The 27,924-nt window shown below is 43.2% G+C and overlaps 1 protein-coding gene across 19 annotated transcripts in view; it reads right to left on the reverse strand.

Annotated features, from left to right (window-relative positions):
- SVIL (supervillin) overlaps positions 1 to 27,924 on the reverse strand; it is a 213,380-nt gene that overhangs the window by 58,235 nt on the left and 127,221 nt on the right. For 9 of the 19 annotated variants that reach the window (XM_045858128.1, XM_045858126.1, XM_045858130.1 and 6 more), the window contains 11 exons: positions 27,299 to 27,356; positions 27,038 to 27,189; positions 23,899 to 24,562; positions 9,475 to 9,555; positions 6,275 to 7,141; positions 5,748 to 5,918; positions 5,043 to 5,077; positions 4,421 to 4,482; positions 3,974 to 4,113; positions 2,272 to 2,367; positions 232 to 475 (listed from right to left, as the gene is read on the reverse strand). In XM_045858128.1, the coding sequence (XP_045714084.1) occupies positions 232 to 475; positions 2,272 to 2,367; positions 3,974 to 4,113; positions 4,421 to 4,482; positions 5,043 to 5,077; positions 5,748 to 5,918; positions 6,275 to 7,141; positions 9,475 to 9,555; positions 23,899 to 24,562; positions 27,038 to 27,189; positions 27,299 to 27,356 (2,570 nt within the window). The remainder of the gene's footprint in view (positions 1 to 231; positions 476 to 2,271; positions 2,368 to 3,973; positions 4,114 to 4,420; positions 4,483 to 5,042; positions 5,078 to 5,747; positions 5,919 to 6,274; positions 7,142 to 9,474; positions 9,556 to 23,898; positions 24,563 to 27,037; positions 27,190 to 27,298; positions 27,357 to 27,924) is intronic. The other 10 variants (XM_045858131.1, XM_045858134.1, XM_045858140.1 and 7 more) reach the window with 7 other exon arrangements.

Raw genomic sequence — 27,924 nt, forward strand, 5'->3', positions numbered from 1 at the left:
TTTTTCTCTTTAAAACAGACACATTCCAGATGATTTCAACAGGCAAATTATACAAACAGGGAAAGAGAAATATACTGGGCATTCTTAGGAATGAAGTCATTACCAAATCGTTTACAGGTAACCCAGTGTACAGATAGATTGCCTTCAATATATCATTAACCTGAGATAGCTCGGTGCTCCTAAAGTTTAAGAACATACCAGAAACCTGGAGATCGAAGACGGCGTACCCACCTGTTCCACCTCTCCAAGTGTGACTGGCTGAGTTTGATAGCGAGCATTCATTCTCCTCTGTCTCGTGTCTATTCTGTTTCGGGTAGAAATAGCTTTTGAGACTGGCTGGGACAATTTGTTAAACAAGGCCAACTTCTCTGCCAAGCTTAGAGTGGAGGAATCAGGTTCACCTTGTTCAGCAGAATCTCTGCCCTCATTTGCCTGCTCTCTGGCTAAGGCCTTTTGGTGAGCAGATGCCTGTAATCTGCAAGGGAGAAAAAGTCAGTGACACAGATAAAAACAAACACAAACCCACCACTAATTTTGTACGTTAACTTTCTTCCAAGTGTCCATTTTGAAAAGAGCTTTATTTTTGCCTATGTCCATTTAAGACAGGTGCAGGCAGGTGTTAAGCTATTAAAGGAGACAGTAAAAAGCAGAGTAGCCTGGGATACCAGCCTTGTCAATTTCACAAAGAGCAGATTTTTTAGCTCTGAATTATCTCTGAAGATTGAATTCTGAGAAATGGGAGTCAGCTTGGGCATACCTTATTTTAGAGAGAAAGTTGTGTTGTCAGAACCAATAATAAACACGGCTACAGGGAATCTTAAAGCATCACTTATGGCAGGGGTGTCAAACTCATTTTCACCGGGGCCACATCAGCCTCACGGTTGCCTTCAACGGGCAGAATGTAATTGTAGGACTGTAGAAATGTAACTACTGCTTAACAGTTAAGTGAGAGCTTGGTGCTGCCGCCGGGCAGAAACAAGGTGCCAGGCCGGATAAAACAAGGTGGAGGGCCGGATTTGGCCCGTGGGCCCTGTGTGCGCCACCTGTGACCTATGGCATATTTAGACATTACCTAAATGTGTGGTTCAGGAGGTGGCCGTTTCATTTTAAATAGTGAATAGTTAGGCAATCATGCTGTCAACAACATTATCCACAACCCAGGGTTTTGATTTTCACTTGCTAAACACAAATGGTTTCATTTTAAAGATTCTTTTCACTCATCTCTCTAGCACTTTCTCTCACAGATTTCTCCCAATTTTTTTTTAAAGGTGTTTAAGTCAGTAACTTGAAAAGTGAAGGACATTTCGGACACCGGTAGGTCCCTCCGGCTCCCAGGCAGAGAAGGCTCCCAGTGACATGGCCGCGGTGAGTCCTCAGAGGTTGAAGACACGGCCCCTTCTGCAACTGGCACATCTGACTCCCAAATCCAGTACACGGTTCATTCTGCCTCGACTCCAGTTAATCCCCACTTTGCACGTTGTGCCAGACAAAGAGCGGCGTCATTGTTCCAGGGCAGAAGGGAGAGGGCCATAGGCCACCACCCTGTCTTGGTGTCTTTTCTGAGGACGGCAGGTGACCAGGAAGGTAACCTCAACCGCCTTCCCCAGTCGGGTCCCAGCATCTGGGCTGTGCTGGCTTTCCTCCTGCACTGTCACTTCCCTTCTCTTAGTCTTATTTTCAGCCTTGGTGTTTTTGCCCATAATAGTACAACACGGGGGCTATTTTTGCCTTAAGGACATAATTTAAAAACACGACAACGAATTGCCTTTCAGACGCTATAAATTCTTAAGATCTTAACCCCCAAATATAACGGCATTGTCTATCCATTAGAAACAGGTAGGATTATTTTCAACACCTATTTGTGTCTATACATGTTTAAAAAAACGTGGGTATTATCAGAGTTTCAACATTCACACTAACGTCCGTTTTCCTATTACTGTTTATCAAGTTCTAGTGTTCTAGAATGAAGAATGCCATTTCTTAAGGATGGCTATGTGGATGAAAAATGGAAACCAAACACATGGATAAGTGAGTTAGGGTGACTCTAGTTCTAACACGTCATGGAAGCAGGTGGATGGAGAGTTTCCTCATGCAGTCCTACGTGAAGTCATCAGTGTCTTGCACGATGACTCAGGAAAATGACACACATTCCCAGAACAAGACATTGCACCAACATGTTGCCAAACAAATGAAAGGCATTCGAGATTCTCAGATCCGTCTGCAGTCTAGCGCCTGGCCCTCAGGCCGCATGCCGCTATCACCATCCAGTACCTGGCAGGCTGCACCGTGCTCTTAGCTACAGTGGGGCTAGGAAGTCTTGTCATTACAGGGTGGGTGGCCACAGAGCACGAAGCAGGGAGAGGTTCACTTTAAAGCAATTGCCAAAGAAGGAACATTCATAAGGAGAGAGAAGAAAAGAAGCATTAGGGAAAGCATAGTTTTCCATTCAGAAATGTGAAATCAAATATTTTAACAAAATTATTTGCTCATTCCTTTGGGAAAATCACAAAAGAACTTGAAAAGCAATAACAAACTCAGGAAATAACAGACAGAAGCTAGTCAAAGTAAATAGAATAAGAATAGGCTATCTTCCAAAGAAATATTCTTGTTGAAAAAAGCAATTTAAAGAAATATCAACCATAAGGATATCAGTAGATTATGCCCATTTTTAGAATGTTTTCCTCAATTTATTTTTTTTAAAGAATCAATGTCTGTACATAATCTATAGGCTCGTTAGAATAGACTCAGAGCATTACAAGGTAAGGCTTACAAGATAATTTTTGCTTATATTTACCTTTTTATTCCCACAGGTAGCTGCTTTGTGTTTTACAACAGCCACTCAAATATTTAAAGAATCAAAATTTTAATTAAAATAAACTGATTTGTTAAGACTTCCTAATGGTCACAGGATATATTTATCAAAAAATATACCAAAATGTTGAGAAGCAGTTTAGGAAGGAAATGAAGGCAGCTGATCAATAACAGACTCACAGGTGTGGGCTGTGGAATAGAGGCCTCTGGGGATGTTACTACCAAGTGAGATTCAGATCATTTTTTCAGAATGTGTGTGTGTGTGTGCACGTGCGCGCGCACGCGTGTGTCCAGGAGAAGCCCAAAACCAATTTTCAAAAAAATGCCCTGACTGGTGTAGCTCATTTGGTTGGGTGTCATCTTGCAAAGCAAAGCGTTGCCAGTTTAAATCCTGGTCAGGGCACATGACTGGGTTGCAGGTTCAGTTCCTGGTCAGGGCACACATGAGAGGCAATTGATCAATGTTTCTCTCTCACAATGATGTTTCTCTCCCTCTCTTTCTCTCTCCCTTCCCCTCTCTCTAAAAACAAATAAAAATCTTTAAAAAAAACTAGTAAAAGTTTCCACTTTATAGAAGTAATTATCCCTGAATGAATGAATTTCTTTGGGAAATCCACTCTGAACATACTAGAACATACTGCTCAAAAATTACTTCCTAAAGTTTGAAAAGTCATCACACTTTCAATTAAATTTAAAAATTTTTTGATTATTTTTTTTAAAAACTTTCACTTTTCAAGATATGCACTAAAACATTTAGGGGAAAGTGATATCTGGGGTTTGCCTGAAAATAATGCGAGGGGAAACAGAAGGAGGTGTGGCCCAGGTACAGGAGCTGCTGATTGTTGGAACTGGGTGATGAATGCATGGGATTCATTAGATTAATCCATCTACATTCATGTTGGAAATTTTCCATTGTACAAGAAATAAGAAAATGCAGAGACAAAATATTACACAAAATTCCTCTTCATGTTTTTATGATAGATGCAATAGATAACACCTTCTATTATGAGGTTCAGAGAGACTCCAGTAAGAAATCTCTAAACACCAACTTCTCCATGGCTTCTAACTAAACCCAATCACCTTGTTTTACTTAAAAATCTTTAAATCTCTTTGTAAAAAGAAGACATCACAGCCATGGCCCCAGCACCAAAGGGAGACTCACGTGGCTGCAATGACCACCTCCTCCGGGGTCACGGGCTGGGTGTGGGATCTGTCCTGCAGACGCCGCAGCCTTTGCTCCACGGCCGCGTTTCTCGAACGTCGCTTTGGAACATTTTTCTCATCGAAGGACCTCTCCATTTCCTGAGATCAGCAACATTGAGAAATCCTCATGAATGTGAGGAAAGGAAATTGGGACCGGAAAATGCCTCTACTCCGTTCCCCTCGGGGACTGCTGGGGGGCAGGGCGGACATCCAGAGAGATTCAAACCATTCATCAGAAGTGAACACTCGTTCTGTGTCAGCTGGTGGTCACATCAGCCAAGGATGGGAAGAGGACTACAGGTGAGTGGGAGCCGGGTGGGCAGCAGCAGGCCCAGGTGCAGGGCAAGGCCAGGCACCTCCCTCAGCAGGGTGACAGTTTCCACTCAAACGCGTCAGCACATCTTACCCTGAAAAGCAGCCGCTTGGCAGCAACACTCAGCTTGGCTCGTTCATCTACCTTTTCTTCATCTGTAAAAAGCCACAAAAGAAAAACTGGACGTCATTAGAAAATGTAGGTAAAGACTCTAAAAAGTGTCCCAACTGACCTGGAAATCCTGTGAATGTAAGAACAGATGTACTAAAAATTACCCTGGGCAATATTTCCCCCTTACGGGGAGCCTATTCTGTTCAGTGAAAAGGTGCTCATTTGCATTGCAATTAACCAAACAAATGCTGTCTGGACAGTAATTTTCTACTGTGCTATTTGACAAATTGAGATTTCATAATAGACTTGGGAAGGAATGTCTCTGCTTTATTGTTCAATAGCACCAGTAACGAGAAATAACTGCTTCTATGGATCAAGTCAGTTGTTTTATTATCGCTCACTCAGCAGTTCTCTAACTCTCTCAAAAACTAAGGGAAAGAGCATCTGAAAACCCTAACTAGGTTTTATTATACTCACTAAAAGACAGCCCTCAGGAAAGTAAGAAATAGATATGCACGATAATTTCATTCTCAAAAAGTAAAAATCTTATTTAAACCTAATCTGGGTGAGATAATGAAGAAGCAAAAGCAAAGCAGATACTTGCCCTCAGCCGTTGGCATTTCTGAATTTGAAGTAGACCTAGGAAAGACATTAACAAATAATAACAATAAAAAATTAGCCGGTGGAAGTAGAAGATCCATATAAAAATATTACTTTAAAAGTAAAAATAAAAATGCAATTAAACTCTCTTCAGGATATGATTCTGATAGCAATTCTAGTTGTGAATACACGTGTGCAGTTAACAGACACCACAGACTGCGTGTGCACACAGCCCAGCCAAGTGCACACCTCGTGGAGACAAACCGAAATCAAGTGTGACTTACTGAACACGACCGATGATAATTGTTTAGACAAACCTTATCATTTCTTGGGATAATCAAGCAATAATATAAAACTCAAATACACCATGTAAGAAGACCCTTAAAAAATGAACATCCTGAAGTGATTTCCACTGTAAAATGTGGTGGGTACTCAATTTGGATTCTAATTTAATAAGAGCATAACAAATTAAAAACATTAAACGAAGATCTTCTTACAGTCTGAATGCAGTCTAGAAGGTGTCTTGGGATACTGTCGTCATGGACAGCATTCTTTAAACATCCATTTATATGAGCCAAATAAAATTCCCTTATTGATTAGATGGAAAAATCATGGAGTCACCACACCCCCTTTAAACAGCACCAGGACCATCCCTGAGGTGAACATACTGTACGGGTTCTCTTAAGTCCCTAGACATACACATGCCTACCTATCCGATTCCTTTCGTTCTGCTGAGGTTATAGGTTGAGTTCTAAATCTCTCAGAAGCTTTTCTACTTTCACCAGGAGAAAAATAGCGTCGTGGTTTCCGGGACCCTCTCTCCCGTTCCACACTGGCAGGCAAGCCAACTCCTTTGGTTGACTTCTCAAGCCGCGTTTGGCTTTTAGAACCATCAGGAGGGAGGATATAGCAGGGGACCGAGGAGACAGAGAGAAAATAGAGCAAAGGTTTATGCATCTCAGTGAGTCAAGGCACAGACACTGCAAAATCCCGCTGCATGCCTGTCCCATGCATGTAAAGGAGGAGGAGCATTCCCGAGACCCATCCTCCAGCTCCCCATTAGTAGGCGAAGCAGAATGGTAGTTTTGGAGCCGTGTCCTATGTGGTCTGCCCTACACACTTGTGAGCTAAGCTTAAATAGGACTTAATGCAGGACACAACACAAGTCGAGAAGTGAATAATTCTGCCAAGGACGTGCAAGTGACACATCAGGAGGACGTTGGAAACATCACCTACAGTTCAGGTTTCTTGCTGGCACTGGCAGGCTGCAGAAATGCATTGCGGAGCTGGGCGACAGAGACCTTGGTGTCCAGCACGCTCGCCTCTGCGTGGGGCCCCTCAGCTCTGGAACTCTGCCGCTCGGACTGTCCTTTACCCCTCAGGGCCTGGAGCTGAGGGGGGCCCGTGTAGTCAGACAGGGAGCGGGTGAGGACCTTGTGCTTCCTCCTAGGTGCTTCTTTTTTGGCATCTTGGGATACAGGCTCTCTCTGAACATACAAAACCATTTCGCTCCTGCCTGTCCTCTCAGTGAACTGGTTCTGGGCTTGAGGTGGGTGTGATGGACTCTCTGGCTCCTTCCGATGTTCTAAGGTGATGGTGCCAAGACTGGGCTTGCCAAAGTCCTCCTTTGCAGAGGCATCTTCAAGACTTCTCTCAAGCCCATCGTCCTCCAAAGCCAAGAGTGCTTTCCTGCTTTTCTCGAGAGCTTCCGCGAGGGGCACATCTTCTTCTGCCTGTGATTCACAAATATGGAGGACGGGGGTCTCCTTTCTCTCACCTTCGACAACCTTCAGGGCAGGAGGCTTTATAACATTCTGTGTGGCTGATTCTACCCGGCTGCACTCGGACACATTTTCTGGGGTTTCTGAGGTCACCAGCACAGCCGTGTGCACAGGATCTGCTGGTTGGACATAGCCCCGGGTCGGCTGTCGTGCAGAGCCGGCCGCTTTGCCCATGACCCTATCGAAGGCCGAGTTTTCTGACTGAAAGGACAGGTAATGCACCGGCACTGGCTGATGTCTCCTCTGACTTAAGGACTCTGAGGCCGGTTCAGGGCTGCTGCGAGCACTCTCCTCTTTCACCAATTTTTCTCTAACTTTAATTCTTTAAGAAAGAAAAAGGGTTTAAGTTGCAAAGTGTAGTAACTGCTCAATGGGAAGGAAGCATGCGTGCATCACGGGTGACCAATGAATGGAAGTAAACCCAAAGAGAGAACTATGGGTGAGAAAGCATCTGGGGTGGTTAATGTCAAGAACCCACTGTTTGCAAGACGAGTGATTTTGAGTTGCGTTTCTGAATGTGCATTCATCTGCTGGGGTGGTGAAAAATTAACTCTACCTCTGTAAAGCTGAGGGGTCAGATGCTGTCCTGGGAGAGAATGGATGCCTCTTGACTAGATGAATAGCCAGAAGCCACAAAAAAAGCCCTAACTAAACACCAGCAGTATGCATTAGACACACTGAGGCTGGAGCTGTGGATGGCCAGCTTTCTGCATGTACAGCCCCACAAAGGACTGTGGGGTCGTTTCCAGCATGACTACCCCTATGTACCAAATGTAATTTCATCATCTCCTGGAAACGTAAGAGCATGCATGATTACTTTTTTATTGAACTCAAGACACAACAAATAAATCACCTTTTTCAAGCACACAACTAAACATTCATAAGCTTTTTCATGCAACCCAGACTGCATCCAGTCATTCAGGAGACATGTCATCAGTTTAGACATCATTACTACTAATAACTGCAGCACCCAGAAGAATGTTAGAGAAAAGATATTTGTTGAAAGAATTAATAAACAACATTTTCCCTCCTCTGGACTAGCAACTCCTATTGGGCTGTTAGTTCACAAGTAATGTAAAAAGAGATTGCTCTGGTTGTTTCTGGGACTATTTAAATATCTGAAAGCAAAACTGAAATCCATTTTAAAAGCTATGGCTCAGTGGATTGAGTGCTGGCCTGTGAATCAAAGGGCTGCCAGTTTGATTCCCAGTCAGGACACATGCCTGGGTTGTGGGCCAGGTCCCCAGTAGGAGGTGAGTGAGAGGCAACCACGCCTTGATGTTTCTCTCCCTCTCTTTCTCCCTCCCTTCCCCTCTCTCTAAAAATAAATAAAATCTTTCTTAAAAACTATATACACAAGCTACTTTTCTACTTTTCTATGACTGCAGAAGCAAAGGAGCCAAGAGCTCTGGCTGTGGGGCCCTCCGAGACCTCTGTTCAAATGCTGGCTCACCTGGTTCTAGCTGTGTGGTCTCAGGCAACTTACCAGGAGGCCTCAGTCACTTTATCTTTTAAATGGAATGAAAAGTGACAAAATGTGATGTGATGTTTGCAAATCACATGGCTTTAATAGTCCTAGAGAGTTCTTATTCTTACTTTTTGAAATATCACTTAGTGAGAAAGGAGAAACCACTGAAACTGCCTAGGAATAGACTACTAACGGGGGATACTTTTTTAAAAAATGAAGAATGCCTTTAGAATGGAAAAAGTGATTTCTTGGGGAATGTAAAAGCTTCATTTACTTAAGATTAGTCAGAGAAATAATTACTTCTGATATATCCTTCCGGAAGAGGCTGTTTTCTTAAACGACCAACATACCCTGCTAAATGTGATATAAACGCCTACACGTTTTTCAACATAAGAGACAGGATATCTATGTATACTTCATTAAAGAAAAACAAAGACACAGTTACTATGGGCAATTTGGGGGAAAATGGATTGTGAGTTGTTACTTTTCTCAGACTATATAAGCTTTGTTCATCAAAAGAAGACGAAAATGGTTCAAGTTCTCCTGTGGAATGTGTCCTTCTAATCAGACAATCTGAACGTTGTCCTCAGCTGAGAACAAAGTGACTGTTAGAAACTCGATATAGGGGTGCTTTGTCCTGCCACCGACTTATTCATTCTTACTCTTTCCGCCTTTCCCTGCCCCCAACCTGAAAAATGAAATGATAGGGGGTTTTGTTTGCTTTTAAAACAACAGGCTCTCAAAGTAACTGTTGGAAATTAACTATTGGTTTAGAGATGAGGAGACATGAAAACAAGGAGGCTGCAGTGCCTGGGGAAGGGGGTGTTGACAAGATGGGACATTAGCTGGTTGGCCACAGGAGACAGAGACACCCAGAGGTGCCGGGAAGGCTGGCCGAGTGTGAGTTGGCAGAGAGAGAAGAAAAAAACGAGAGGAATAGTCAAAAAGATTTTTCAAAAAGAGGAGCAAAAGGAAATGCTGTTAGAGGGGATTGGACAACCGAAGAAAAGCAAACAGTTAGGCAGTAACTTCCCAGGCCCTTTGTGAACACAGGCTTTTCAAATGCACTGCTGTCAGAGAGAGGAGAGCTGAGCCGAGGGAGGCGTGAACAGCAGGGTGTGGGGTGGGGGCAGGGAGAGCAAGAGCAACTCAGAAACAGAGGCCAAGCATTGCAACCGGGGATGTACCTGGAAGGCCAGTTGATAAGTGAAGGTGTGTCCCCTTCGGAATCTTTCTGGAGAAACCACTCATGTTTGAGCTTCCCTGTACTATCATGTACAAAAAACAAAACTTCAGAAAATTTCTATTAAAATGTCAACATACACACAGAAATTAGACCCTTTACAGTTGGAAAAAAATGTCTTCCCATACACCTGAATTATTTATTGCTACTGGCTAAACTGCTATAATACTGGGGATAGGAGGTGGGTGATAGACTTGGGTGTGGAAACACAGGGGTTATTACTGGAGAGACAGAAGTTCAGGTCTGACTGTGAGAGACTGCAGTGGTCACAGCAAAATGTGTAGAAGTGGTGACAGACAGGTTCTGGCCTGTCGGTGTAAACCAAAACTCAAACTAAAGAGATTTTAGGAAATTGATTGTAATTTAAAACCTAAACACTGATTTCTGTTAAGTAAAGCGTAATCTTGGCTTCTGAAAATGTATAAGCACATTTTGTCATGAGGTTTATATTCACATCATAGAATTTCCAGGACATTGGGCTCACTGCTAAAATTGAGATATAGAAATAACTATCTCTAAAGCCACCAAATATAGTGTTTTTCAGGTAATTTGAAAATGTTAAGAATCTTTAATAGTCACACTTTGCCCACGAATACCAATCAATTCTCTTGTAAAAAACTGGATTAAAAATATAAGGTAACTTATCACCCATAAGTTTTGTTAAGGTACATTGGTAAACAGCTAAATATAAAAATAGTGTCCAAAACAGTACATACCAAATAAAGGAATAAAAAAAGTCAATAAGATAATGTCTTTAATTCCTATTTTACATTTCTTTTTGTATTTATCACTGAATAGCACAGCCAAAACAACACTTACCAATACTATTCAAGCCTATTCCATAAATGTTTATTGAGTTCCTACCATGTACATGGCACTGAGCTAAGCTCCGAGAAGTAGCAAAGGTGAATCAGGCACCAACCAACCATTGAAAGCCTGTATCATGCTTGGCAAGATAGTATACGTTGGACACATTCATGCCTTAGCACTCAGTGGAACATATTGCAAGACTGACTCTGACACAGCACAACTGACCCTTGAACAACTCGGGTTTGCAATGCACAGGTCCTCTTGTACATGGATTTTTTTCAGTAACCACAGTCGATCCTCCGGATCCCTGGGTCTCACATCCATGGACTGAACAAACTGCAGATGTGGAGAGCCGACTCGCTGTTCAACACCATTTCACACAAGGGACTTGGGCTTCCGAGAATTCGGGTGTCCTTTGGGTGGAGGGCGGTCCTGGAACCGATCCCCCACGGATACCAAGGGATGACTGTCGTCAACTTTTTGAGGGGATCAATTTAAACTCAGTGCCCCAACCACTGTGTTGTTCAAGGGTTGGCTGTAATTATGCCAGGGTGAAGTATTTCAGAGAGCATCATAGACAAGAAAAACCATGTGGTAACGATGGAAAACAAGACACAAGAAAAATACTCAAAGTACTGACCTGCATCCTCTTATAATGTGGAAAGAAAAAATGGCAATTCTACATGCAAGTTAAAATGTTTACCAGTACAAGCCCTTACCAACCTATCTGCAAGATTCTTCAATACCAGGCTGCAAACACATTTTAGACCCAAGCACTCTCCAAAAGAACAGAATTATAATTACAATAAAATTTTCTGCATTTTCTAAAATTGCTTTACTTTGAGTTTTGGTTTACACACACGGGCAAGAACCTGCCACTACTTCTGTACATCTTGCTGTGACCACTGCAATCTGTGACAATCAGACTTGACCTTGTTTCTCCAGTAATATCCCTGTCTTTCTATACCCAAACCTATCACCCCCTGCCCTATCTCCAGTATTACAACAGTTTAGCCCATATCCGATAAACAATTCAGGTATACGAGAAGCCATTTTTTAATTTCCAATTCTAAAGGGTCTAATTTCTCAACATTATATAAACATAGGAGCACTTTGGCATATCATATGCAGCTAGGAAAGGATGCAATGCAACAGAGCACAGGATATTAAGAAGAGGGAATAATGGACACCTGCTTCCCCAAACCATCACAGAGTGATTTTAAGGCTCTGATGCTTTAAGGCTCTGATACAGTGCTTTGTAAACTGTTAAGTGCTAAACAAGTTTCTGGATATGACCCTCACTAAGAAGAATAAAACTTGGTCAGTATCACCATAAAAAAATTACCAGGAGAGTTAAGAATATGTTCAGTTGGCATTTGCAAACTGAAAACCATCCACGGGGACTTGCCGGGCTCCATCTATCTGTAACGACTTAAACATGGAACTGGCCAGAAACCCAAACAACTACCACTGTGGTAGGGGCTCCTCAAACTCTGTCATTTAATGTACCCCACAAATGTGCGGGAGGAGAACTAACACATGCGAAGGCATTGTGCCGAGAACATCATGCGTCTTTCAAAAAGCTGGTCTCCTTTCTTCTTCGTAGACAACATAGCACTGCACGTGTATTACTGCTTTATATTTTAAAGGGATGACACACATTTTTCCAACTCAGAAGTCATGTGACTTTCAGGACAGGAGAGCCTGAGTTTGTTTCAAGTAAATTAAAAGTAGGAGTGGCTTAGAACAGTATTTCTCAAATTAAGGCTCTTGGGACCCTTGAGGTTGGATAAGGCATTTATTTGGGTGAGGATTTCTGCCATCCAAACCAGAAAATAAAGACAAGGTGTTGGGGAGAGATCTAAATTTAATTTAACAATTCATTAGTGAAGCAAGGCTGTGCTGGGCACCCTCTACCCACTACACTGCAGAGTGTGGCCACTCCTCCGTCCTTCTCTTACTCACCTACTGGCAGCACTTGATGTTTGCTCCCTGCTCCGTCTTCTGTCTCACTCACTGCCTGCCCCTCTGAGGCTACGGGTGCCCAAGGCTCTGCCTCCTGTCCTGCTCTGCCAACAGTCTAAGACTGGATGATGTCATCCAGCTTTCACTTCCGCCCTGACTGTCTTCCAATGCTTATCTCCATTCCAATCTCCCCCTGGAACTAGGTCTCCAGGATTCAACTGGCTACTTGACATTTCCATTGGTGTATCTAACAAACATTTTAAATTTCACACATCCAAAAAATGAACTCTCCATTTCCGTCTAAACCTCACTTGTATTGAAGCCATCCCTACCTTGTTCGGCCAATGCCCACCCCTGTTCTGAGTGCCCTGGCCAAACCTTTGAGCTCGCCTTTGCCTCGCCTGTTTCTCTCATAGAGCACATCTAAATCATCAGCAAACCCTGCAGTAGTTACCTTCAAACTGTAACCTGTTTTCACGACCCCTGCTGCCATCATTCTGCGGCAAGGCATGGCCATCCCCCACCTAGATTACTGAGATGCCCTCCTGATTATTCTACCTACTTTCATGCTTGCCCACCTACAGTCTACTTTCAGCACAGCCACCCAAGGAACTATTTTTAAATGCAAGGCAGATCTGTCTTCTCAAAACCCAAAGACCTCGAGATGGGCTACAGGCCCGCCTTGATCTGCCAACATGTCCCCACACGTCTCCCCCCATCACGACCCTCCAACCCCACACTGCTGCCTCCCCAGGGAAGGGGCCTACTCGAACGAGGCATGCACAGTGTCTACGCAAGGGCGTGGCTTCCTTCCCCACCTTGAGGGGGTCTCTGTTCAACTCCTATCTTCTCAGGGTGCCCTTCCTAACCAGTCTCTCTTATCAAAGGGCAATCCCAACCTCTTCTCCCCCTCCGTTCACTGATTCACTTGAATTTTCTTCATAGCACTCACTGCCCCTGTCACAGTACATACTGACTCATGTCTCTCGCTCCACTGGGGTACACACCCTCCTGGAAAGAGGAGACTATTGTACCATAAGCACTCAGAACAGCGTACGGCAAACAGCAGGTCTCAATAAAGATTTGTGGAATGGCAGAATTGTTAGATGATAATGTCCACAATACTCTGGGGTACTCTCATCCTCATTTTATAGATGAAAAAAGGTGCACAAAAACATATTAACTGCCCAGGGTCACAAGCTGGTTAATGAAAGGATGGGCTTAACCCAGTGATAGGGCCCCCCACACTATACCTTGGATTCTTCCCAAGCTACTGGCTCCCGAGTTCTGGAAACGACTATCCCCTGACTGGAATGAGAAATATTGTGGCAGAAATGCTGGTGTTCTCGTGATCTCAGGCCATCAAAGAAGGCACCGACCTGTGGATCACACCCAGGACCCTGACCTGATGCTGGTCTCTCCTCCAGACAGTCAGTCACTCAGCTACCTGTACATCCTGAAAAAGCCAGTCACCTTCTTCCTCCAAATACACAACACGAAATCACAGGAGTGAAGAGCAGTTTGGCTCAGAGGGCACTCGCTGCTGAGGTGAGGTGGGTGGGGCCCAGCGTTGGCAAGGTGGGTGACATTTTTGTCTCCTTCTCTCACAAGGCAATCTCTGTCAGAGACATGTGTAAGCACCACCCATTTGGAAAGGAGAAAATTCGTGGGAGGAATAAACTGAGAACAGGCAATACTAGGCGTTAGGTGGGAGGGATTATAAACACTCTGAGGAGCGAGGGAATATCTCAGTTCTAATGCACTGACCTCTCAGCTGCCCCTGCTCCTCAGGCAGAACACAGCCACAGTGTGACATGACACCGAATGCACAGAACCTCACTCCTTCTTTCACAGGCACTCTGCAGGCTCGGTGTCACGGCAGCTAAATGTCAGCTGTTCATCAATAAATACTCACGTGTTGGCTATGACACGTGTGTAATGCCAGCATCGGGGGAAATAATTTTAGCGTGCTCACCTGACTTGTGTTTTGAGTATTCACTAGGAAATCTGAAATTACAATCACTGATGTATTAACTAACTACCTTGTAAATTTAAATTACAACCATATGAGATGGATTTCTTTATTGAGAATACTATCAACCATGAACATTTCTGTTATGATTTTAAATCATTTCATCAAGTTCTTATAATATCTTTTGAATTGATAAAAGCAAGACACTCAAAGAATTTGGTTTGGTATATTAAAGATCAAGACCTATGGAGCAGAAAACGGACTGCTGGCGGTCAGGGCGGGCCTGGCCGGCTGACCATAGGGCGCGCAGGGGGCTCTGGGGCTGACAGAGGTGCTCCAGATCTCGAATGCAGTGACAGTCACACAACTTCATGTATTTGTCCGAATCCACAGAATTTTACTAAGAAGTGTGAATTTACTGAATGGAATTATGCCTTAATAAAAATCGTATTTTGGAAAGCATGCCTTCTCAAGCCTGTAATTTAGCTGATCTTCATCATTGATCGAGATGAAGGCACAGTTCGGGGATTTACTTTGACACAGATGTGTAGTGCAACTAATGGTTTTTTTTTTTTACATCTGAATATCTTTTTTCATCCTTTGAAAGCAAATAAGTTAATAGATGAAAAGGCAATAAAATGTGGACCACACACAGTCAATCCACAAAATCTATTTTGGATCTTTTTTCTTTCTTTTCTTCAGATTTCCTCCCTAAAGCCCAGAGAGACTGAGAAACCTGAGCTAAGAACTGAGGAGAGCCCAGAGTGGGCCCTCTCAGAGTTTACATTGGTAAGGAGGCAAATTCTTCATTTGGAAAGCTGATTAAAAGCATGGCTGGGCTCCCAAAATGGTGAAGAGTGCGGAGCCGATCTGGGTATTGCATAGGCACAGCCAAACTACAATGGAAGTTTTAGGTTTTCCACTGTGGAGTACGGCCTGACTATAATACTGCAGCACACCCAAGGGATACCCAAAAATCAGATAAAAAAACACATCATTGCATAAAAGTACAAAAACAATTTCTGTGTTATTTTGGAGAAACTGTATTATGGCATGTGAGTTTCTAAAAATATGAAAAAAGCTCTGGCTGGTGTGGCTCAGATGGTTGGAGTGTTGTCCCATAAACCAAAAGGTCACAGGTTCAATTCCTAGTTAGGGTATATGCCTAGGTTGTGGGTTCAGTCCCTGATTGGTCCAAGTCGGGTGCATTCAAGAGGCAACCCACTGATGTTTCTCTCTCACACTGATGTTCCTCTCCCTATCTTCTCCCCTTCCCTTATCTCTAAAAAATCAAAAAGCCTGTCCTCAGGTGAGGATTAAAAAAAGAGAGAGAGATCCCATCTGAATAGTGGTAATGATCCCTTGGGTTCTTTTCTCTTAATTTCTTTAAGTTTTCCATGGATGCTGTTATTTTATGCAGTAATCCTTAGTGTTATGCTTAACTGTGTTCCATAATTAAGGCTTGGTTACAACACAGTGGGAGGGACCAGTTTTGCACAGTACAGTGAGTTGAACAATGATGCAACAGCTGAGTAGAGGCAAGACCACCGTTGGTGGACAGAGGCCCAGGGGTGATGGAAACCTTTTCTATTTGACCGGGGTCAAGGTTACACATTTCCCCAAATTTACCAACTTGCATCATCCTTAAATTATATGCACTCTGATGTATTATACCCCAATTAAAAATCTACCACTGTTGAATTATAGAGTTAGGACATTTTGAGCAACAAAAGGTAGGAATTCAGAGTTTTCTTGGGGCAAAAGCAGGATAAACTTGTGAGGTAAGCAATTCTTCATCTTGCTGAGCTAATCTCAGGGATTAATGCGGAAATGCTGCAACCTAAACCAGGAAAAAGGGCAATGGCAGGAGGAGTGCACAGACAGACACACAGACTGCCCGAGAAAGCGCTGCAGTCTGAGGAAGGTGGTGCGGAGGGCCTTCCTGAATGGATCAAGTTTGTGCTTCCCAGCTGGACTTGGATTCCCATGTCTCTTGCTTGGATTCTCACGACCCTCCTAGAACAAGTAGTCCCTGAACTTGGCTGCCTCAGTCATGGGGCCAGCCCAGAGGCAGCGTTTCAGGGCTGGAGGCTCAGCTGGCCAGGCCTCAAAAGCACCCAGTGGATTTTTGCTCACTTACCGCGATGCCCATTCAGAGTTCAACCACACTCATGAGCAATGACTCAAGATCATAAAACAAGAACTCTAACCTCAAAGTGGAAAAAGTCTTATAGCATAAATGAGTTCCACTCAAGTGTATTCTACTGACCAGGTCACAGGTCCACGGTTAGAGAACAGGCCTGCCCCAGAGGAAGTGAACATCGAGAGCCTACTGCTCAGTACGGCCGACATTTTCCTTCATAGTGTGACTTGGTCGATGGAGGAAGCGGCCCGTGATTTACATCCAGGTGCAAATCCCCATAGGTTGTGGGCTGATAAATGGTGTGCAGATTGATTATTTCAAGTAGCAGTGCTAGAGTTTGGGGACACTAAGAAAACGGAAAGCAGCACAACATTCATTCAAAATGATTCACTGAGCCACTTGGTATGTGCTAGACGCTGGGCAGCAGCAAGGAGGGGCACAAGAAAGCGACTAAGACAAGGTATCTATGCTTCTGGTAAGGCTTTTGCTAAAGTGACGTTGTCTTTGAGATCATCCTTACCAATATTACAATCTCGCACAATACCAGTACATGGCACCATTCATGGTTTGGGGGAATCTTGACAAAATTGCTAAAACCCCTTCCTGGGCATATCAGCCTTATAGGTTGTTGAGCACTTGAATGTCCTTCTTCCTAAGACAGGAGGTGTGGGTGAAGCTGTGTTTGTGAGATGTCTAATCTGGTTCATGATCTCTCTCTGCTTTTCCCTTTTGGCAGAATGATCATCAGCGAGATTCCAGACTAGATAGCCTTAGGGCTCCCTATGCCAAACCAAACTTCAGCTTTGTAACTGCTCTGGGAAAAAGACAGCCTGATAATGAGAAGAACAGACTGGTTTGAAAGTCTAAGTACCAGAGAAATTGTAAGAGACTCCAAAAATGATTCCAGTTTCTATTAAGACAGGGAGAGGTTTATGAAAACTTGGAAAGGTCAGGAAATCAGGGCAGATGGGAAGGTAGCCTTTACAGACATAACCTCATTTGTCCACAGCTCAGTTAGAATGAGAGACCCAGATACCCTCTCATACTGCAGAGGACCGGTGGACCAGAACTACTTGTGCTACTGACAGTTCACCTTCATGCTGTACCCCAAGGCTGCAGCAGCCATGCTGGTGTCACGCAAAGAACTTGCCGCCAACTCAAACTCCTGGGTCTGTTTCCCATGGTCTACTGTTAAAGCAGATTTCCCCAATCTTGACCTCATACACTGATTTTTCTCCTCTCTAAACACAGAACTTCATTAAATTGCATCTCTTTAGTTTCCAACCACTGTGCCAGGTACATGTGCTCCCCTGCCTCCACGCTCAGCCCCCTCTCCTCTCCCTCTGCCCCTTCCCCGCTCATCTCTCTTCCTGCCTGACCCTCCCTCCCGTCTCTTGCTTTATATCACCAAAGTTATTTACAGCCCCTCTTCCAGACATCTGATCACCCGGGCATCAATATCTTCCAGATTATTTAGTGAAATGCCAAATAGGGCCAAGTTAATGGCAAAGCCTAACTTGTAACCACAGACTTCGTTACTGCATGGGTGGGTGACTGCAAGGACAGCACAGTGGCCTATGTCGCTGGAATCGATTCTCCTGCAGACCAAACCCTACATACTCTCCCCAAAGAGTGGTCTTTCTAAAACACATAATCAATCATCCTGCTCTAAAATCCTTCAGGAACTTCTCATTGTTCACAAGCCAAAGGCCAAATGCCTGGACATGTCCTCTCAGGTGCTCCGGGATGGGGCCCCCCTGCTCTCAGCCTCACTGTCCCCCTGCTTCTAGGTCTGCAGTGGACATCAGGGCTGTCCTGCCTGGGCCAGGCTCCCCTCCAGTCCTGCAAACTCACTACATTCTTAAGGACTTGGTTCCATTAGGACCACTTCTCCAAGGGGGAAGAAGTAACACAACATTTCGGTATTCTCAAGGCACCCAACCTTGGCTTCTAGAACCTTAATTAGTCCAATGTATTGTAGTTATTTCCCTCACTTTAAAAAAAATGATAAGCTCAGCTAGAAGCACAGTGACTGGCACACAGAAGGCTCAATGGCTCAAAATAATTTTCTTCCAAACTACCTTAGTGCTGAAATGAATACATAAGTCAATACCTCGGGGGCATGGATAGATGAATGCAGGTCTGCTGAGCTGGAATCCTCCTGGACTCCAAGTTTTCCTTTTGTTCATGAGGACAAGGCTTTTTGCTACCTTATGTAAATCCACATAAACTTTCTCTAAGATCCCTGATTTTCTGTCCTAAAATTTCTAATCTTTGAAGGGCAAAATCAGCAAACTCTCTTTCCCGCTATGATGGAAAACGAGAACTGACATAAATAACAGGAGCAGAGTGTAATGGAAAGAACTAATGGGTTCAGAGAACTTGAATGAATAAATGGATGATGGATAATGGGCTGGCTCAGTCTCATCAAAGTGGTTACATGGTTTTAATCCAGTTACCTAAGGGCTTTTATCATTAGTTTTTTTCATGCATAAAATAGATTTTTAAACTAAGTAACCTCCAGGGTTACTCCTGTTTCTAAGCATTTAAAATTCTTTAACATCAAGTGACTATTTTGTGGGGTCTTTTGGGGGAGCCAACTTCCCATAGGGCAGAGGCTCCTTCCCCTGGGAGGGGACTACAGGGTTACTGGGGACGAGAGAACCGTGAGATAGCGACCTCGGGTGAACCTCTAGTGAAAAACAGAACCTTTTTTATGATGTGGCAACTGGCTGGCCGAGAATTATGTGACCAGAAAATAAGAACTCACCCTCAGTTGTCAGAGAGGACAGCAGTTACTCTCGGTCCCTGTCCCTCAGTATGTAATCATAGGCTGTAACTCCCTCTAACAGTGCTTCCTGCTACCAAAGTGAGGTCAAGTCCAGCACGGCAAAAATTAGTTTCACCCTGTAGGGGGTCCAGCTCCAATTATGTAACAGCTTTTAATGATAAAACATTATTCAGCTTAAGAAAAATGACTATGAACTTCAGCACCTCATTAAAATGGACAGTTTATGTGCTAATGTTGCTTGTTGGGAAGATTACTTTGGACATATACACAGGCAAGTGAATGGGCAAGGGCTCATGCACACAAGCAAAATCCTGCCTTTAATATCGGCAGATATGTGAATTTTTAGGACGTAGTACCAAGTGTTTGGGGTGACATATTCATATTGAATTCAGTGATCAGAAACTGATGCTTGCCAGCAAGAAGAGAATAAAATGAAGTGAGTGGGAGTGAGTTGATCACACGTCTACAGTTAAAGCTGGAACGGGGAGAGGGCAGCAGATGTTGGGGTACAGGGACTGAAAGGTGGAAAGGATTCCATCCCAACACTGCAAAAAACCCTGAGGTCTCTCCTTTGGAGAGTGGGTCCTCGGAGGTCTCTGTTTTCTGGGACATTCTGCTATGACTGGAAGCCTGTGTCCCACATGCTCCTTCCTGCCGCTGCAGACAGGCAGAGACAGACTGCTGATGGCCAAGAGGCGGTTCTCTACCTCGGCGTCCCTCTCTGTGGGTGTTGCTATCAGTGCAGGTAAGCAGGCAGTCAATAACTAAAACAATGAGCTTGAGGCTGTGGGGATGGTTTTTTGAGTCACCCCCCTCACTGGGAGACAAATGCGGTCAGAAATAAACTGAAGGCACATAAGCCCTGTTTCTTCTTACACAGCCCGGTCCACCTGTCACGGCGCTGCAGAGAAGATTCGTTCTGGAGGGTGCCCTGGTCCGTCTTCCCGAGCCCGGCCACAGCTCTCTGGTGCTCAGGGAGCCCTGCCCAAACCATCATTTACCAATGGCAGCTCTGCCCGGGTCAAGTTTCAGTGCCAGCACTGCCTGAACCACCACGGTCATTCTCTGGCCACTAATGTTACAGTTTGTTCAGTGGGAGAAGGTGTGGTGAGGGCTGCTGCAGGGCAGTGATCACCAACCTCTGTCGTCTCGGGGCACACGACAACTGTTTACTAAAACCCTGCCGCACAACAAAAACATATTGTTTGCTGATCTGACAAAAAAATGGGTATAATTTTGATTCATTCTCACTGGACAGCTACTGTTGTGTTGGCTGTTGTCATTAGTAATTTGACAATCTAAGGGGAAAGGGGTCAGAGTCCCTGACTAAATGGTCAGGTATTGAATGTTTTAAAAATTCTTGCAGCATCCTGGCTGAAAATCACTTCAGTAGAGTAATGGGAGAAAAAGGGAACAAGGGTTTTCTGGAGCAGGTTGCCACTACACAATTAGATGTCGTTCTCCTCTTTGCTGGTCGCAGAGCTCATTGAGAGCAGGGAGTCACAGCTGGTGCTCAGGAAAACAGCAGCTGTGGGCCGGGAAACAGTGTCTGCACTCACAGAAGTGGCCGATGTTGTGCATTTTACTTTATTTTTTAGTAATGAGAGGTGCACAAAGGAGCAAAATCAGTGAGAGCTTTGATTCAGGATTTCTAATAGTAGCAGGGGCTCAGATTTTTAAAAATTTGAATAAACCACAAGCCCCAAATAACTTTACATTTTATTCTAAAATTCACAGGTGGCTGAATTAACAAAGAATGGTTCATATTAGTAATACTTCCTCTCCAGAAAATATGATTTCTAAATTCCAAGTCTGTGGGGCTTGGCAGGACTGGGAGCAGGGGTGGGGAGGTGTCCTGTGCTCTCCTCCATTACTAGGTGCGCTCTTAACTCGCTTCAGAACAGTGTGTCCGCCTGACTCCCAGGCAACTAACAGGACTTCTTAGCCAAAGATGCTGTAACCTATGCCCTACACACGTACAGAGTGGGGCCAAAGTATGTTTACAGAAATGAGTAAGTGAAACAGACTTTATTCCTGTGTTACTATTAATGATTGTATTATTTTCCATCTGAACAACTGTAAACCTATTTTTGCCCCATCCTGTACATACATATTTCCTTTATCATCTACACTGAATATTAAATAGTTCTAAAATAAATGTATTGCTCAGCTAAATATTGTCCTAATGGCTGTTACCGAGCTGATAATGCTTAACAGCAGTGCAGTCCAGTGAAGGACAAGAACTGCTGACTGTTCCGTGTGTCCGTGTGTCCGTGTGTCCATGTGTCCATATGTGAGTGCACAGAAAAACTGAGCTTCACTCTCTGGCCCACTCCTGAATTTTCAGGCTACTGTAGGAGGTCTTGTGATGGTATATTCATGAATGACATATTCATATTTAATTAATGAAACAAAACAGCCTCATGCTAGTGTGCACAGAATAAAAAAATGGCAATGAGTTAATTCAGAAATTAATAGTCAAAAGTCCTGGCAGACCTGGGTGATCAGTATAGTACAGCAGTGAGAAAAACATTCTGTTTTAATGACTGAACAAACCCATGATGAAATGTCTTATTATTAAACTGTTTTGTTATTTGTAGATACTTTTTGGTCATTCCTTCGTCTTCTTACACTTTTCTGTTACCTGTTTCCACATCGGATGACATCTTACTTTCACTCATGGTTACTGGGGAGCTGCGGTTTCTCTGCTTACTGTTTTAGGTCACAGAGCACTTTCCGTCTCTCTTCCTCGCACGTGGCAGTCTGACAGCAGCGACTGTTGGGCTCCTGAATGACCTGGTGCTCGGGAAGGGACATCTAGCAGAATGGCAACCCCTCTGAAGTCCATCTTTACTTGATGAGTGCCCGGAATCATTACAAAATAAATTTTAATTGTTTTTAATGTCATGCTGGTCACCCATTATATTCCCTTCTTTTTAATGTAAAGATATCTCAGGTATTTCCTGTCTCTCTATGAAATGATTTGTATTTCTCTGCAAATAAATCATACAACTGTATGCTTTGGTTACAAAAAATAAAGCAGGTGCCTCCTCAAGAACTCCTTTATGATTTCTTAATTCTTTGAAGCCTTTCTTTGTGAAAGTAAGGCAGTGTGGGACTAAGACTAGGCTTATGAGAACTTCCAAGTAACATTTTTCTTCAAATTACCTGGAAAGAAATGGCTCAAGATGGTAAGATATATATATTTCTGAATATGAAGATTTTTAACTCACACAAAACTTTTAAGTATCCTATCTTTTTACCTGAACTACTCAACCAACTTTTAATTATTGTTACAACTGATTCAAAATATCACAAAGAATCTATGACCTAGATGACTAACCTGGACACCATGGTGACAGCTTAAGCAGTTTTCATAATGTCGTGACCAAAACTTAGATAATTCACTATTTTTTAACAGAGGTAATGGTAAGTCTCTTTCTTTCTAAGATGAATGTTAGGTCCTTTCTTTGTCCTGCTCACAGAGCACATGCAGAATTTTCCCTAACAGAGATTAACTAAATCAAGAACACTGTTTCTCCTAGGAAATGCAAACTTCCTAAACAGGCTTTTCAAAATATGAGACAACGGGTTATAGTCCCTAAACAGTAAGTAAAGTCCAAAGGCCGAACAAAGACCCTCAAAATACAATCTCAGAATCTATAGTACTTAATTCTCTTAGAAGCTGGTGTCTCTAATATTTCAGCGTTGGATGGTCAAGTGAGTAAAGACAGACCTTTGGCTCAATAAACTTCAAGAACTAAAGTGATCTGTTTTAGATGTATTACTGCTACTTGAAAATGGTCACATTTACTATGCTGTCCCAATGTGAAATAGAGGTATTCTCCAACATCTTTTTTCTTTAGAATAAATTTGCTTGATATAGGTTCTCAACCCTCCTCAATTCACCTGTGAAGCTAATGCTTGTTTGAGCTAAAAAAATGAGTTGACCTAGACAATTACCCCAAACCTTGAAATAGGATAGGATATTGAAGTAAATTACATTTTAAATATGGTCACTGCACTTTTTAACTGTAAATTGAGAAAGAAACATATATTCTCTTCTGGTTTGACTTTCTGATTTTAGGACTTTTCTGAATTGTTTCAAATGAGAGCTGTTCTTGTCTTTGGTTAACTTTATTGCACAGTGATTTCTCTTACTGGCTGATCTTTTCAATAAGGCATTGTAAAGACAGCCCTCTCCTTCGTGTGCTGATAAACTTACATAGCTACCCGTTACAGTAATAGTCAGTATTGTAGTCATGCTTTATGACCTAAACTGAGGCCCCTCCACTGGTTAGTGGTGGTCCTTCTACTATAGGATTTTAAATGACAACAAAAGCAATCACCGAACAATCTTGGGCATGATCACAGAATAGCAAATAAAGAAAAAGACAACTGCTAAAAGGCATATGAGAAACAGTAAAAAGAAGGGCTGTAAAACGACGCATCCATGAAAGTGTCCTCACGGCACTGTTCAGTTTTAAAAAAATAGCAAAAAAGAATTGGCTTCCTGCTTTGGTAGAACTTGTTCTAATTTGTGGAAATTAAAAAATCATATGCCATATTATTTCTGCAGTGAGCCCAGACTCAGGTGCCAAGAATACCCAGACTCTACGCCACCTGGAGGCAGGGAAGACATGGGTGCTTCCACATTAACGGTGGTCAGTGTGAACTGCATGCTTACCTGGATCGAGCCTCAGTGGGGAGTGGCGGGTCACCAGAGGGGCCTGGGGAGGCTGGCTGCCCAGGTGAGGAGAGGGGCACGCTGTGCATTTGCTTTGGGGACCTTGGCACTTCACTGAAGGAGCAGTCCTGCCCGGAGAACGGGAAGGATGAGGAACTCTCAACTGTGGGGGGCAGCTCGAGGGCCTGCTGCCCGGTGGCACTCAGCTCTTGACCTCGTCTTTGGTTTTCCATGTTGAGCAGCACCTCCGTGTTGACAACATTGTCCCTGGCTTGGAGGGTGTAGTCCTGGGATTCAGCCACGCTGGTTCTGAGCCCTGGCATCTCAGCTCTGGAATACGAAGAGCTGAAGTCTTTGCTTGACTCAGTCAGCCTTTCGCTTTTCCCTCCCCTTTTCTCAACAGCATCTGGCTCCCTCCTGGACTTGGTGTATCGAGACAGAGATTCAGAGTCTGCCTCGGAGTCCAGAGCTAGTCCATATTTTTCTGCCAGCTGCCGTCTCCTCTCTGCTTTGTACCTTGCGATCCTTTCAGCTTTGGACTCCAGACTCTGGGTGTCCATGATACCTGAGTCACCATGGACCCCTGAGGTTTCTGGGCAGTGTTTAGGTCGAGTCTGCTTTTCTAATGAAGAATCAGAAGTTTCTTCCTCTTCATTTGATCGGCCTACAAGAAGATCATATGGATAATCAACAGATTTAAGCAAAGGCATATTTACCAAACTGTTTCATACGCAGTGCACACTCGAGCGCGCACACTCGGAGGGCCTGTTTCTCACACAGGTGTTGTTATGTGAATGGTTTACCTGGGATGTGCAGTGGAATGCATGAAGGCTGGAATGTCCTACAGGCTCTGGGAGCTGCATAAAGCCTGGGATGAACTAAGCTCAGTCCCTCACTCCTGGGAGCCTGTCAGTTCTCACCCAGAGCTACTGCCCCTGTTGACTTACTCTTTTTGTTTTTGAGTTTAATATTTCATGTGTGAAGCCGGAGGATGAGTTCAGAGTCCTCTAGAAAGAGATAACACATATTTGAACTGCTCCAGTCTGACAAGTGAGAGATTGTGGTTTCACGGGATCTGAGAGTAACCATAACATATGCCCATGTCAGTATATTTACCAGGCTGCTGTTGTGTGTTTTTAACACAGGGTGGGTTTTCCCGGTTACAGCGCACGTGCTTGGCATAGGAAATGTCTATTATAACCCTGAGTCACCAGCAGTCACTAATCTACAATAATGAATAATACATACATTGGTAATTTACCAAACATTCTACATAGGTCTTCTAGTCATTTATATAACTGATTGCTTCTTTTTATATATAAAATAATTTATTTTATATAACATTCATGTTCTATATAAAACATTTTCCTGTGTTTGGAAATCTTATTTTGAAGACACCATTCTTTTAAGGCTTTGTAATATTCTACCCAATAGGCATCCTGTAATTAATTTAACCCTTTTCTTACAACTAGGCATTTAAATTGTTTCTAACTTTTAATCAGTCTGATTTTTCTGATTACTATCACAATACACTTGTAAAATTGCTTAATCTGCAGGTACAACATTTTGAGACACATGTAAAACTGTCAAATTAATGTCTATAAAGTCTGCATCAATCCACACTTCAATCTGCAATATATATAGCTCTCCTATAAACACCAAGTGTTAATTTTAAAAATTTCCTCTGATTGCCAGAAAAAGAGAATAAATGCACATTTCAATTGTTTACTAGCCATTTGTATTATCTTTTTCTTACCTGAAAAAGAATACAAATCTGGTCAAGCTTATTGCTCTATATTCTATTAATTCACAGTGTCATTTTTATTGGTTGGTGTAAACATATATAGAAACGTGAGTCTTACAAATGTTTTCAAACTTGCTTGTTTAATTTTCTCACAGTCTACCTATGAGACTGCCTTTGGAGTACAGGCATTAATTGTTGTGTAGTCAAATCAACTGACCTGGTCATCTGTGATTGCAACAGCTGTGTCTGTTTTGAAAGTCCTTTTCCATTTAACTTGGATGATGTATTCACCTATGCTTTCATGTTTTTAATTTTCCTGAAATTAATTATGTAACTGATCGTAACTTACTTTTGTGTTCAGTGTGAAGTAAGAAGAGAAATGTGTTCCCTTCCGCACCCCAACAGCAATCAATTTTTCCAGACCATTTCATTAAATAACTCTCCCATTTCTCACTAGCATGGGACACTTAAATGATTACGAAATACATAGATTAACACTTTATATACCCTAGGGTTTATTTCTGGCTATCAACCTGGTACTCTGTCTATTCTCAATTCTTCATGATGTAATTTTTAAAATTTTAGCTCTCTAGTTCACCTGTCATAAAAGATCAGAAACTGTGGAGATAAGCAAACCACTGATGTCAGGAGGTAAGATTAGCAGCCCTTTGTGAGGAAGACACTAGAAAACACTGGCTATAAGAAGCAGCATCACACAGCTGCAAAGCCAGGGATGGGGTGGAAAGAGTAGCCCTGAATGTGTCACCTTCTTCCAAGGTCAAGTTGACTATTTGATGCCCCCAACAATGAGTGAGTAATCTAAGCAAAGCTAAGTCATGTCTGACATACTGTTCAATATGAAATGTATATGCAATGCATTTAAAATTATACATCTAATTTTAAATAGAATGTTTGTTGCATAAACACACAGAGTGACAACCCTAATCATTCAAGGTCCAGCTTTGCCCTAATGTTCCTTCCTAAGAGCAGCTGTACCCTATGCGGGGTAGTTGGACATTCTGTTTAAATATGTCTCATTCAGTCCTTAACCAAACAAACTTTTACTGGGGACCTGTGACGGTAAGCAGGTCCTGTGCCAGGGCCCCAAGGGTATGAAGAGAAAGACACAGTTCCTGGCCTTGAGGGGTACCAGATTAGGGGGAGAGATAAGTAGTCCTCAGTTACCCTGAAGTGTGCCACTGCTGTTATCCTGAGGACCACTCCTGGGAGGCAGGACAGAGGTGACATAAATGTGTTGTTGAAATTTTTAACAAATATGCGTAATAATATAGTTATATCTACACAATTCACTCTGTGAACTTTCTCACTCTCCAGGACCCTGGGATGAACGAGACTACGTGGGACAGCGGAGCAGCCTGCCGCAGGGACGCTCACCCGTGTGGGGGCTGGCCGGGTCTGTGGCCCGCATGTATCTGGGCGTGTCTTCCTCCAGCAGCCGGTGAGTCACTAACCCCGTGCAGCTCTGCAAGAGGATGGGCTGGGTGTCCGTTTCAATTCCTTCTAAGCGCCTGGCAATTCTTTCTTTTCTGTGCAAGACACCCCAAAAATAAGCAATGCAAATTGGTTTTAAGGGAGAACTGAATACTGATTTGCCAAGTTCTTCTACTTGCTCATTCCATATAATATAGAACTTACCTTTTCATTTCTAAAAATTCTTTCCTCTTTGGTTCAAAGATTTTTCTTAATTCTGCAACTAAAACAAAAGAATAAAAAGAGAGTCCAGCCTTTACTAGTCATCCATTCATTTTACTCATTCGGGCAACATACATTTCTTGAACTCCTACTGCTGTTCTTGGCTCCCCATGTAACAGTGACTCACCCAGTGACACAGTTCCTGCCTCCCTGGAAGTTGTCTTCTAGTGAGGGAGGCAGGGGCCCAATGAGAAGTGCGTGCACATGCACACACACACACACACACACACACACACACACACACTAGTAAAGCCATGAGAATAAAGGGCAAAGTGATGAGAACAAGCTGTTTCCTGCAGGGAATCAGAGGAGGCCTAACCGGTAATATCTTTCTAGCAAGCACAAATCTCAGTAACTATCTTCAACTGTTACTAGATTTAGGAAGCCTTTTCAGCCTTTCATTGACATTTGCAGCACTAGAGACTAACACTGTGAACCTCCCCGGCACCGCATGCCCTCCAGCAAACTACAACAGGCGGGACACAGCACTCCTGTTGCACCCTATCATTTAACCTGTAAATATCTGTAACTACCTAATTGTGTTTCCAGCGGGAACCAACGAAGCAGTC

Source organism: Phyllostomus hastatus, unplaced genomic scaffold (assembly GCF_019186645.2).
Source record: "Phyllostomus hastatus isolate PE091 unplaced genomic scaffold, TTU_PhHast_1.1 phas_scaffold_1674, whole genome shotgun sequence".
NCBI classification, from domain to species: domain Eukaryota; kingdom Metazoa; phylum Chordata; class Mammalia; order Chiroptera; family Phyllostomidae; genus Phyllostomus; species Phyllostomus hastatus.